The 13,038-nt window shown below is 48.9% G+C and overlaps 1 protein-coding gene across 1 annotated transcript in view; it reads right to left on the bottom strand.

Annotated features, from left to right (window-relative positions):
• Positions 1 to 2,569: 2,569 nt before the first annotated feature.
• Positions 2,570 to 13,038, bottom strand: part of TICRR (TOPBP1 interacting checkpoint and replication regulator) — a 41,404-nt gene continuing 30,935 nt past the window's right edge. The window contains exons 16-22 of the mRNA XM_068990945.1: positions 11,375 to 11,465; positions 10,261 to 10,322; positions 8,861 to 8,995; positions 7,626 to 7,783; positions 3,760 to 5,896; positions 3,521 to 3,646; positions 2,570 to 2,682 (exon numbers count right to left, since the gene is read on the bottom strand). Coding sequence (XP_068847046.1) covers positions 2,570 to 2,682; positions 3,521 to 3,646; positions 3,760 to 5,896; positions 7,626 to 7,783; positions 8,861 to 8,995; positions 10,261 to 10,322; positions 11,375 to 11,465 — 2,822 coding nt within the window. The remainder of the gene's footprint in view (positions 2,683 to 3,520; positions 3,647 to 3,759; positions 5,897 to 7,625; positions 7,784 to 8,860; positions 8,996 to 10,260; positions 10,323 to 11,374; positions 11,466 to 13,038) is intronic.

The following is a 13,038-nucleotide window of genomic DNA, read 5'->3' as shown; positions in this document are numbered from 1 at the left end:
TTTTCTCCCATTCTGTGGGTTGTCTTTGTTTTGTTTGTGGTCTCCTTTGCTGTGCAAAAGTTTTTAATTAGGTACCATTTATTTTTATCATCCTGGGAGGTGGATCTAAAAAGATACTGCTGTGATCTATGTCGAAGAATGTTCTGCCTGTGCTTTCCTCTAAGAGTTTTATAAAACACAGGCCATCACCTCGACTGTTCTGCCCATCTCCGCTTCACTTAGCTGTTCTTCTGCAGTTTTATTATCTTGTTCCTTCATCTGGAACTATTTCTGTGCCATATCCTTTTGTCTAATTTTGTGTTTGTTTGTGGTCTCCGTTCTTCAGGCTGCAGGATTGCAATTGGTGTCTGCCCCCTGGTGGATGAGGCCAGTCTAAGAGGCTTGTGCAGGCTTCCCATGGGGGACTGGTGCCTGCCCACTGGTGGGTGGAGTGGGGTTGTCCCCCTGCCTGTAGAGGGGTGTTTGTAGGCGGCTGCTGGCTCCTGTTTTAGGCAGCCTGTGTGCTGAGGGGAGGCACTGTTTCTACTCTGTTGGTTTGGGCTGAGGCGTGCCAGCACTGGAGCTGGCAGGCTGTCAGGTGGGGCCAGGTCTTGGTGCAAAAGCGGTGACCTCCAGAACCCACACCAGTGAGTATTTTCTGAGGTGTCTGCCACCTGTGTCCTTGTCCCCATGGTGAGCCACAGCCAATTCCTGCCTCCCCAGGAGACCCTCCAAGACCTGCAGGTAGGTCTGGTTCAAGCTCTAATGGAGTCATGGCTCTGCCCTGGGCACCAGTGCTCATGAAACCTCGTGTGTGCCCTCAAGAGTGGTCTGTCTCCCCCGTCTCCCCCAGCCCTGTGGAGCTCCTGCACTCAAGCCAAATGCTCCTCCCTCCGATGCCAGACCCCCAGGCTGAGAGCCTAACGTGGGCTCAGAACTCACTCCTGTGGGAGAACTTGAGCAGGTGTGGGATTTGATTACATCGTGAAAGCGGCCCTCCTGTCTTGTGGTTTTCTTGGTCTTTGGGTGTAGAGTATCTTTTTTGGTAGGTTCAAGCCTTTTTTGTTGATGGTTGTTTAGCAGTTGTGACTTTGGTGTTTTCGAGAGGAGACGAGCTCAAGTCCTTCTACTCCACCGTCCTGTCTCTCTCTCTCTGCCACCTTTTGGCTTGAGTTTCAGAAAATCATTTTATAATAAATGAAAATAATCTCTGGAGGGAATAAACAATGGGTTTTATTTATAAGATCATAGTAGGACTCAGATTTGGAAATACAACAGGCTTGAAAGCTTTTCAGAGACCATGAAATGGTTCTGAATCAGCTCTGTTAGCCAAGGCCCTGGCCTGGACTTGACAGCCAGCTAGGCAGTGGGGTGCCCTGGACAGCTCCATGACTAAGGCGAGTTTCCCTGTGAAGGACAGGAACCGTGCTGGGGACTGGCCGGCTCCCAGGGCAGACCTTGAGATATGGCTGCTCTGGAAACCACTAGAGCTGGACTGTGGTTAAATTTAACCTCAGGCTGGAATGTTACACAGAAATGCACCAAATGCTAAATAGCCAGAGATGATTTTATTGTTACACAGGGAATGTAAACCTTTATTCTACCCCTGTAACTCAGCCTTCTGTTTTGTGCATGCTGCTTCCAAGTGCTGCCTCTGTCTTGGGGTCCTGGCCTTATAGCAACTGGAGGGACTGACGTAGGGGTCCTTCTCCCATTTCGCAAGTGACAGAGTGTTCTGAATTCGCCATGGTCACTGTTGACATGGGGCTGGAATGGGATCCTGCCTTACAGTTCCTTGTCTGATTCTGGACACCCAGGCTGCCACTGAGTTATACTACCAGCTATACCACCTCATATGGAGAAGGCAATGGCACCCCACTCCAGTACTCTTGCCTGGAAAATCCCATGGACAGAGGAGCCTGGTAGGCTGCAGTCCATGAGGTCGCTAAGAGTCGGACATGACTGAGCGACCTCAATTTCACTTTTCACTTTCATGCATTAGAGAAGGAAATGGCAACCCACTCCAGTGTTCTTGCCTGGAGAATCCCAGGGATGGGGGAGCCTGGTGGGCTGCCATCTATGGGGTCACACAGTTGAACATGACTGAAGCGACTTAGCAGCAGCATACCACCTCACTAAGGCCAGGCAGGTGTGGTGGACTAGGGCTGGGCTTGGGGGTGGATGGATTCCAAAGGGGGGATTTGAAAACTTGAAGGCATTCTACTGGGACTCTGAAAGCTGATCCTGGTAAAAGAGGCTTGGGACCAGGCCACCAGTTTCTTTCTGCCTGTGGGGACCTGGCTGGCCTCACCTTCATGTTTTACGTTTCCTCTGTTCCATTAAGCCCTGGTTATTCCTGTTTTTGTGCAGCAAGCTGAGGGTTACATATGAGGAGTGGACCACAGGGCCCTGGCTCAGATGGACCAGGTTTCTGGGTACATGACTAAGAATGCGTTTATTCTACACGTCTGGAATTCCGTGCGTGTCCAGAGAAAACTGCTCTCAGAGCACTTTTGTGAGGAAGTGCAGTGGCTCTGGGCAAAGTCGGTAGTGTTTGTAGTTATACGTCCCCCAGACGGTTCCATCCTAACTAGCTAAGCAGCTTCTTCCGTGAGTAAGTTCTGCCGATAGGGCGTCTCCTGGAGAATGCTCGGCTGAAAGGAGAGTCTTCTGCCGTGGGGGAAAATACATCCACATCCTCATCTAGAAAAAGGTGGAAAGACTTAGCATGCAGGACGTAACCGAGAACACAACAGGAAAGTGGGCTTGACCTGCAGAGGGTTACGCATGAAGATGGACTTAAGAAAACCAACATTGCTTGTAGGCGCTCTCACCCGTGGAAGCATTCATTACCCACATTGTTTATCAGGCCCTCTACTCTTAATGTAAGCACTGAGCAAATGGCAACAAGTAACTGAAAATGCAGAAAACCTGTGGCGCTCCCATTTTCTGCACCTTATTTTTGTCTCAGATTGTGGAGGTTTTGCTATTTCGCATGATTTGTATCATGGTCTTGAGGGAGGAGAACCATTGAAGACCCCCGCCTCCTGCACCCCCCTGAACAATTCTAGCTACGCGATGCAGTTAGCAGGTTCAATCCCATTCTTCCCAGGTGGGGTCGAGGGGAATCCTCGAGTCTGAAGGGGGATTATAATAGCCAGTCCTTTTTCAGACCAAATGGACAGAAACCCAGGGGTGTAACCTCTGAGGAGAAACGGCTGGCTGGCTCGACACACAGCCACTTGGGCTGCTCGCCCCTCCGACCCCAGGGACCCAGACAAGCAGAAAGTGGTTGTGTGCCCACTTCTGTCGCTGTCTTCAAGAAGCTAAAGTAATCTGGTAGGATTTTGAGGGTTTGTTTTTTTGGTGGTGGTGGTTTCAAAGCACGTTAAGTTCTAAAGTGGTACTTCTCTGGGAGCCCATGACAACGCGGGGGATAAAACCACCCTAACCCTACGACCCCTCCGAGATTCAACTGCCTGAAAACCCCGGAGGTAACTTGAGATCGAGCTAACCAAAGGACAGACCTCCAACAAATTACCTCTGGCATCTTTACGCTGAGAGGAGGGTGTCTTCCCCTGGAACAGCAGTGGAGAGTGGGTCAGCGCCTGCAGCCCGCTGGCAGAGAGGCAGCTCCACATGGCACAGCCGGGAGGCGGGGTGGCACCTGGAGCGATGGCACGGTCAGTGCAGCCCACGGCCCCGACAAGGAAGCCCGAGCCTTCCCGCCGCGTCCCCTTGGTGCCGCCATGCCCACACAGCTCAACACAGCAAACTCACCTGGGACGGACGCCTCGTCGTCTGCCGCAGAGTGCAACTGGCGAATGCTTGTGCCTGGAGACCGCTCTTCCAAGTCTCCCTGTGGGTCGCAGGCCCTCTTCACTTGTCGTTCAGCTTCCTCCTTAGCAGAGAGGCATCTCTTCCTAGACCCCAACCCAAACTGTCCCCAGGAGGCCTCCTCAGCCTTGGGCACGCTGTCCCTGGGAGGCGACTGGTCTGGCAGCTGACACACGCCCTCTAGCTCAAAATCCCCCAGGATGGGGGGCCTGCCGATGCCAAGTTCCAGGCCTCGCTCCTTGCCCTCTGACTCCAGTGGTGACAGTCGCCCAGGAAGGTCAGCACTGACCTCGCTCCTCCCAGCAGAGGGGCCGAGGCTGCAGTCCACCGCCCTCTTTCTGCGGGGCCAGTCTTTAATTGTGTCAGGAGTCGTCTTCCCACTGTGCTTGGGGGATGGGGTCCAAGGAACCCCAACCTCTGTCTGGAATGGAGAGGGGGTACCGCAGGGGCAGCGGGTGGGGGTGCATGACTGGCAGATATAGGTCTGTCCCCCACTCTTGCCTGGGGTGCTGTGCGAGGGACGAAGGCAGGGGGCCGATAGGCAGGTGGCTTCGGGTTTGCCTGAGGACTTGCTGGCCTTGGGCACACTGGGACCCAGGAGGGAGCTCTCCTCCCTTGGCGGGGGCTCGGCTTCTGACAAAGAGCTGGAGTCTATCTTTTTAATTCGGAGCTTGGGAAGGCCAGAAGCTTGCATCTCCAGCTCAACCTCATAGGCCTGCGAGCTGGCAGGGGCTCTACAGGGCCAGGTTGACGCCTGCTGGTCCTCTAGCTGCGTGGCCACCTGGTGCTGCTTTGTGTCTGCCATGCAGTGCGGGTCGTAGTGGGGCATCAGGGGAGAGCGGGGCTCAGAGGAAGGAGAGGTGGGAGGAATCCCGGGGTCACACGGAGACGGCTTCTCACACGTACCCGTCCTTGACCCCTCACCTTCGTCCAGGGGTGAAATGCTGCTTTTTAAGTTATCATGGCCATGGTGCTCAGCTTCATCCAGGAGAGTGAGACAGTCCGAGTCTGTTGCAATAAGCAAAGGAGAGGATGTATGCCAGTCACTCCCAAAGCCAGTTCCAGGGTAAGGTGGAAGTTCAGGCGAAGCTGGAGAAGAGAGGGTCGCTGCCTTCTGGTTCTTTCCAGCATCTGTGATGGCAGCTGGGTTGTCAGTTATGGCAACCCTCAGAGCAGCCAAGCTGTCAGGCTGGCCCTCCAGGAAGTCTCGTTCTGTTCCCGAGGTCTTTTTATGCTGTTTCCCATGTTTGGAAGGGGGCGGAGGGGGCCAGAGGTCAGACGGAGCTACCTGTGAGGCACTGGGGGGTGTCAAGGGAGCAGAACAGGAGGGAGGTGTGGTGACGCTGGGTGATTTCTGGACCTCTTGCCAGCCCACTTGTCCAGACGAAGGAGATGCCATGGGAAATTCCCCAAGTGAACTCTTCTTGGAAATACCACGTGAAGGAGAGGTAATAGCTTTTTTTGGAAAAGTCAGAGCTGCGTTCCCTGGTCTCTCTGGGGTTTTGACAGCTTTGTTACTCCAAGGCTGCGGCAGCTTCTCTGCCTGGGGTGCTCCAGAGCCTCGGGGGAGCTGGTGTTTCTGACTTGGAGATGTGCCCTCGGAAGCGGCTTGTCTCTGGAGCCCCGAGGCTGCTGTCCTGGGAGGTGCTTGAGCAGAGGATCTGCCAGGGGTCAGACAGACACTCCTGGTCTGGGCTGTTGATGAAACCAGGGCTGCTGGACAGGAGGTGCTTTCCAGACTGGAGTCCGCCAAGCGTGGCCAAGAAGAATCCTGCAAAAATCTGGGGGGCTGACCACCTTGTCTCTGGGGAGTTCTCGGTACCTTTTCAAGAGGAGAGGCACCTTCTGCCAGGGAGTGTCCTTTCCGAGGGGTGACTTTTGGTTGTGATGGTGAATCCCAGCCATGTGGAGAGAAGTCTTTCGAGAATTCCTTAAAAATGACCTGTTTGGCAGGGGTGATTTCCGCAGGGGATTTCTGCAGCCTTTCCGGGGTGCGCAGTGGAGTCTGTGGTGTCCGAGGGACCTTTCTTGGTGTGGCTTTATAAGAACTTGGAGACTTCCAGTAACTCTTCTCAGGCGTCTGTAAAGAAAGATGCTTATTTCAGTGCTTTGAACATCATAACCCATAGTCTCGGAAATGTTTTAATGATCTCTAAGAAGATTAAAAACTCCAGTGGGAGGTTTCTTATCAGCCAAAGGAATGATAAGTTGGATTTCATACAGTGACATGTTTCCAGTTCCAAAACATGACCCAGATTTTACTTGTCAACTTTTTCTAGCACTAAGCACTGTATCCAAGCTTCATTTCTTCTAAGACAAATTGTTTTAATAATTTGCACACTACAGTGAAAATATGCTTTGCCTCTGTATCACTGCACTCACTACTCACAGCTGTCTTTTCCTCTAAGGAGAAAACTATTTCTGATCTTTGCCTGAAGTAACCTTTACGAGCCACGTCACCTGCTATTCACCTGCCTTCAATATGTGCTTTTAAGTACCTGATATGCGTCAGGTAAAATGTGTGCAGAAGGCCGGGGTTGGGGAGGAGGAGGAGGTGAAACATGGACCCTATGGATACACAGCAACAAAGATAACATCTCAGAGAGGAACCTTCCCAACAAAAAAACTTCCCTTCTTGCAAAAACTGCAGTTAATCTTATTATCTCAACAGTCCTGGTCCAGTTGGCATTTCATGTGGCGTATAGACAGATGAGGGGAAGATTCTCTGGAGGAGGAAACGGCAACCCACTCCAGTATTCTCTGGAGAATTTCATGGACAGAGGAGTCTGGTGGGCTACAGTCAATAGGGTCGCAAAGAGACATGACTGAAGCAACTTAGCACATAGACGGATGATAATACACTTGGGCTGATGTAATGACGGGGCGTGCACGGGACACTTGGGAGCACAGAAGGGTTGGCTGTCTAACCCAGCTGGGGCTTGGGGAGGCAACAGACAGTGAGTCAGGTCTTCAAAGAATGGGTGTCGGCAGGTGAAGACAAGGCGGATAGTGCGGGAGAGGGAACTTGAGGCACAGACAGCAGTATAAGCAAAGGCACGAAAGTGAAAAACAGCAGCTATGTGCATCCTAAGGCAGCCGGGAAGGTGGAGTGTGAAGCAGAGATGGGCAAGCAGGGATCAGATCACGGAGGTCCGTGCCTGTCCAGGGGGGAGACGGAACACGGTCCTATGGACCCTTCCCCACAGCTTCCTGTGTCTCCCCAATCCCCTAAGTGGTTTTGGGGCAAAGTCTGTAGATCTTCCAGCATAGTGAGGTAGTCAGAGGAGCACCCGATGGGGTCACAGAGGTCCCGCCAACCTCTGGGGGTGGGACGGATTTGAGAGGGAAGAGGCTACGGAAGTGTTGCAGGCAGAAGTGGACTGGGGTAGGAACTGAAGGGATGGAGAGGAGGGAATGGGTATCAGATAGGCTCCCAATAAAATGGGCAGGACCGACGGCTTAGCCAGGCCTGAGGAGAGGGAGTCCAGGATGACTTCCAGGTTTCTAACATGGGTGGCTGGATCGAGTGGGCAATCAACGGAACAGGTGAGAATGCTGCTGCACATTTCAGAGACAGACCTAGTGTCCAGTGTAAATGGAGATAACCCAAGAGGTAGGTGAGAGCTATCTGCTCAGTCCAGCTGCTACCTTAAGTCCCCATATACCCGATAATCATTCATCAAGTCAGCCTCAACCACCTCAAATCTCTATGATTATCTTCTCTTCCTTACTGGCCTCAGCGGCTTTCCTTGCCCATGTCTACATGTTCCCCAAACTATACTATTTTAAACATCATAGTAATTTTATACCTGATAGGCTGTAGGTATTGCAGAACCCAGAGTGTTTCCTGAAGGCCTTTTAATCCGTGCTGAGCCCTTCTCTGAGGGACTGATCATCTCAGACATTGCTCCGAATAGAAGTCTCTTGGGAGACCGAATACTTTGGACTGGAGAATTTTCTCTTTGGTCTGCAAGTCAAAAACAGTGACAATATTTAATTCTTTCTCAATTCCTGCCCTCTCACCCCCCACCCAATACTCATAAAACAGCCAGTCTCTATAAGAAAGATGACAATTTGGGAGCAAATGGGGGGAAATGCCACCTAGTTATGACAGCAGTGGTAACAAGTGCTGCTTTATTGCATTGTGAGACTGCATCATCAAGCCCAGACCCTATGTGAGGAGGTGTGGGCAACTAGTTTGAAAAGACAAGTATAAAAAGATACATCTGAGCTAAGTTCACAATGGATAGAAGAATGAAGGTCATACAGTACCTTCAACCTGGGGATACCTTCCCATAGTATCTGAATGCATGGAGGAAATTACAGGTCATTTCCTCTTGAATGAATGGAAGTACCTACAAGGACAGTGTGGACAGCCAGCCAGAGGAAGCCAAAGGGGTGATTCTGATATGGTGGCCGCAGTCACCTGTTCATCTGGGCATCACTCTGAACCTCAACTACTTATGCTCTAAGTGCCCCGCATACAAATGAGTTCCATTCTGAGAGCGCATTCGTTAAGTCCAACTTGTTCATAAGTCCAAAGTCAGCTGAGGTACCCAGCTAACACAATTGGCTATGTGGTACTGTATTATAATCGGTTTGTAATATTTTTCACACAAAAATTAAAATATTCTTAGCCTTGGAGTACAGTACCGTGCAAAGTACAGTACAACAGCTGGCAGCAAGCAACAACTACCAGCTATATCACCACTGTTTTTATGCTTGCTTCCAGACATCCTGGGCTTGAAATAAAGATACTGTACTATTACACCCTATACAGTATTGTAAAGTACATACAATACAACCACTTGTAGAAGATGCACGCACATGACAACGTATACCAGACACGTGGACTTACATGATTGGACATTCTAACGCATGTTAGCATCTTTGAAAGCTCACAGTCTGAAGGTTCACACATAGGCAACTTTCTGTACCTGGCCTGTTTCTCCAATATCAACTTTCATTCTTTTCCCAAGAAACTTCATTCTTTTCCCACCAAGTTTGTGTGGACCTCTGAAGACAGGCAGGCAAAGTGTGTTACCTGACTTCACTTGCTGGAATGAGTGGACCCTCTGTATGCTTCGAGACTTTGGCTGAGACACAGAGTAGAAGGAAGCAGAGTTCGCCCTGCTGAGTGCCAACTGCCTGATTCGAGGACTTCGTCTCAAACTCACCACTGTAAGACCAGAATCACCGTTAGTAACCAAGAAGAAATGCAAGCTCAGTGTTTCCCGTATGAAATGGGTAAGATCTATGGGACACCATGTACAAGAGGAGCTTCCCTGGTGCCTCAGTTGGTAAAGAATCCACCTGCAATGCAGGAGACCTGGGTTCCATCCCTGGGTTGGGAAGATCCTCCTAGAGAAAGGAATAGCTACCCACTTCAGTATTCTTGCCTGAAGAATTCCATGGACAGAGAAGCCTGGTGGGCCACAGTCTGTGGGGTTGCAGAGAGTCGGACATGACTGAGCAACTAACACTGTCACGTACAAGATGGAAACTTGGTTTCCAACAAGCTCTTGGTTTGGAGATCCTTTAAGTGTGACAAAGCCAAGAGGGCTATCATATGTGGCCCCAGCAAAGTTCCCCCCCAAAAAAACAAACAAACCAGACCCCTCCAGACTGTAATCTGCATAAGTATTATGAACTGCCACCTTGAAGCATTATGTAGAGTGATAAAAAAGGTTTGTAGAGTGTGACTTTCATTAAAAAGTTTTAAATCACGGTTTTCATACTTATGTTACAAATATTTGTACAGAAACAACACCTGAAAGAGTATTATTAAAGCTAAACGTATTTCTGATTTGTGGGATTACCAAGGGTTAATTTTTTGGCTTCTCTATGTTTTCTAATTTTTCTAGAATAAACTACTTGATTTTAAAAAAATATGTTTTTGGAAACCCCTCCTTCCTGTATACTTTAAAAATAAGCCACAGGTTGGTTTGTTTTTAAATGTTTGGCTGAGCTGGGTCTTTGCTGCTTCACGAGCTTTTCTCCAGTTGCAGCACGCGGGGGCCACTCTCTAGTTGCGCTGCACAGGCTTCTCTTGTGGTTCCTGGGCTCTGGAGCACAGGCTCGTAGTTGTGGCATGTGGCTTAGCTGCTCCGCAGCATGTGGGATCTTCCCCATCAGGCATAGAACCCATGTCTCCTGCGGTAAACATTCTTTACCACTGAGCCACCAGGGAAGCCCCACAGTACCTTATATTAACGTAGTTGTTTAGCGTTCACTCTGAATCCCATTTCTATTTCTTCTCCAGAAACTCTCAGTACACTCTGTGTAACAGATCATTCACCAGTTAACATGTACTGATACACACTGTGGGCCCAGAGCTGTCATAATGGATATGCTGAGCAAGAATACAAGTCCAGAAAAGTTTTCATAGAAAGTAGAGAAAACACAAAAGCCCAGAACCCCAAGACAAACAAAAGTAGGTAATACCATCTTCTCCTTTCTCTGGGGACTCTTCAACGACGTCAATATCAGGACCAGGATCAGAGGACCTTGAGGAACAGCAGGTACAAGGACTATTCAGCATCACTCATAAATAATGCACATCACAGACCTACAGGTTCTCACCTCACAAGGTAACAAAGACCACAAATGGTCTTGATGACATCACTGTAGGCAGGCACTCTCAGACATTACTGTCAAGAGTGAAAGGGTAAGAACTTTTTTTTTGAAAGCAGTTTGACAAAGTTAAATTTGTATACCATTTGATTCACAAATTTCACTTCTTACAATTTATCCTGTAGATAAATGAGAACAAGTGTGTAAAATCCACACACAAATAACGTCCAGATATAGCCTTGACAAGGAGGAGTAGATATACTTCTCGCCATTCATCCTCTCATGTACAGTTAAGAACCCTGGGTGTGTTACATACAGAGCAACCAGAAGGCTCTCAAAGGTGGAGAGAAGACTTAGGACCTCAGGACCTGAAGAGACACAGGGCAGTGAGCTCTGGGAACTCCCTGTTGTGCTTCATAGATCCTGGATCAGGTGCTCAACAAGCTGACAACCCCAGTACACCAAGAGGTGCAGACAAAACTGCCCTAAGCAAAGTTAGTTCTCTTTAGACAAAGAACCAGGAAAGGGGTAGCCAAGTAAGACAGAAACATTCAGCAAGAGCTGCCCTACTCCAACCAATTGCCATGGAAACCTGTGGCCTCACCACACGCCTGAACAGGCCCAGCTGGGATCATCCCAGGCCTGGCAGCGAGACTCCCTCCTTCCCAAGGTCAACACATGAACAGATTTTAGAATGAGGCAATATCCATTCAATAGAATACTACTCAGCAATAAAATGGAACGAACTATTGATATATACAACAACACAGATAAATCTCAAAATAACTGTGCCAAATGAAAGAGGCTGGACACCAGAGTGCATTCTGTATGGTTCTCCAGCCCTCCCAGAATTTTCAGAATGCTCTTTGGTGACAGGCAACAAGGTTGAGACCGGGTCACAAATGTCATGAGAAGGTATGCATGGCCCATAAGATCAGGAGGGCTGTGTGGGAGCATGAAGAAGCTAGACAAGGATGTTGCTCACCTGCCCTTGATCTGCCTATGAAGCAGCCTTCCGGAGATTTGCTTGTGTACTGGCGTCTCGGCCACACTCTTGGTCAGCAGCTTGCGATAACCTAAAATGTAAACAGGATAAATTTCACATAATCTTATCAAGCAGGAACAGCAAGGCAATGGAAGCAATTTGAACTTAAATACGGTTTAACATTTAGCCAGAGTGACTCTTAATGGTCTCATGGACCAAGGTCTAATCATAAGATTTGACTTAACATAACATTACAGTTTATCAGCACTATTAGAGTTTAACAATAAATAATCCAATATAAAATATAATGAAAATTTAAAATAATGATCCTGAAAAAAAAGTTCTTACTTATTAGGGCTAATACTTCTGTCCACCTAGTTGGTGGTTCTTTTATTTATGATTAAATTATTGCATTTATGATTAAATAAGGCATGTGAAAATGCTGATCTGTCATGCAATGTTAAGATATTTAATACAAAGATAAATCTAATTTATGCTCTGGCATAAATTTTCTTAATAGTGTAGGGCAGACAAGTTACTCATGGGAGGAATGGTTTTAAGTGAGACAAAAATGACTAGGAAGAGGACTAATGTCAGCAAGAACGTGGGGTAAGGACCTCTGCGAAAACTCCCCCATAAAAGAAATGAGAACACTGACCAAAAGTGAACATCAATTTCTCCAGAACTCTGGAAATAAACCAGTTTGGAGTAATCCAAGGAGTAGTTATTCAACAAAAACAGCTGTATCTCATTAAGAATAGCAAGCCCTGCACAACTTTAACTTCTCTGGCCCCACAGCAGCATTGAGAACCAACAGCCCAGCGGCCCCTGGATGAACAAATGGTGCCTAAGCTCCTCCACAGCCCCATTCCCAGATAACGGTCTATTTGGCCTATTTGGTGGTTCCCTGGAAAATCCCACTCACTTGGCCGGTCTCTATCTGACCTGACTCAGAATTCATCCAATGCAAACAACTTTTTCCCGGGGAGCCATTTACTACAATCAGCAGCAACTGTAAACATCAGCTGCCTGAGGTGGTGATAACTCTTGGGGCAGACAAGATAACCAAAAGTCTGGATGTGAAAACTGGGGCATGAGACCTCCACAAGGGCCTCTGCTAACTTCTGACACACTCCCGGGAACCTGCAAGTCCATGTGTGGTAGGGCTGTGTGCACGCCCCAGGAACCTGCAAGTCCACGTGTGGGAGGGCTGTGTGCACACCCAGGATGGACCCAAGAAAGCCCTTGCAAGTGTGCTCAGTCGTGTCCAACTCCCTGTGACCCCATAGACTGCAGCCCTCAGGCTCCCCTGTCCATGGAATTCACCAGGCAAGAATACTGGAGTAGGTTACATTTCCTCTTGGCTGTCACCTTTGGCTGACCCCAAGGCTCTAGAAAACAGAAAGAGTTGTAAAATGTCTGGCTGAGTATTGAAGACATGAGCCAATGCACACATAGGGCCCCTCAGCAAAAGCTGGGAAACTTACTAGTTCCAGGCATGGCAGGAAATCTGTCCAACCCTTAGCTGACCACTAAGCTAACCAAGCAGAGATTTTAGTGGCTACACATGACAGAATACAGACTTGAAAGAACTAGTTCAGTAAACAAACAAAAGCAGTTAAGAGTAAAAACAAACTCGGCCCTGGAGCCGTGGCACTCTGATT

This window comes from Capricornis sumatraensis, chromosome 19 (assembly GCF_032405125.1).
Source record: "Capricornis sumatraensis isolate serow.1 chromosome 19, serow.2, whole genome shotgun sequence".
NCBI classification, from domain to species: Eukaryota; Metazoa; Chordata; class Mammalia; order Artiodactyla; family Bovidae; genus Capricornis; species Capricornis sumatraensis.
This window is presented reverse-complemented; position numbering and strand designations above follow the sequence as displayed.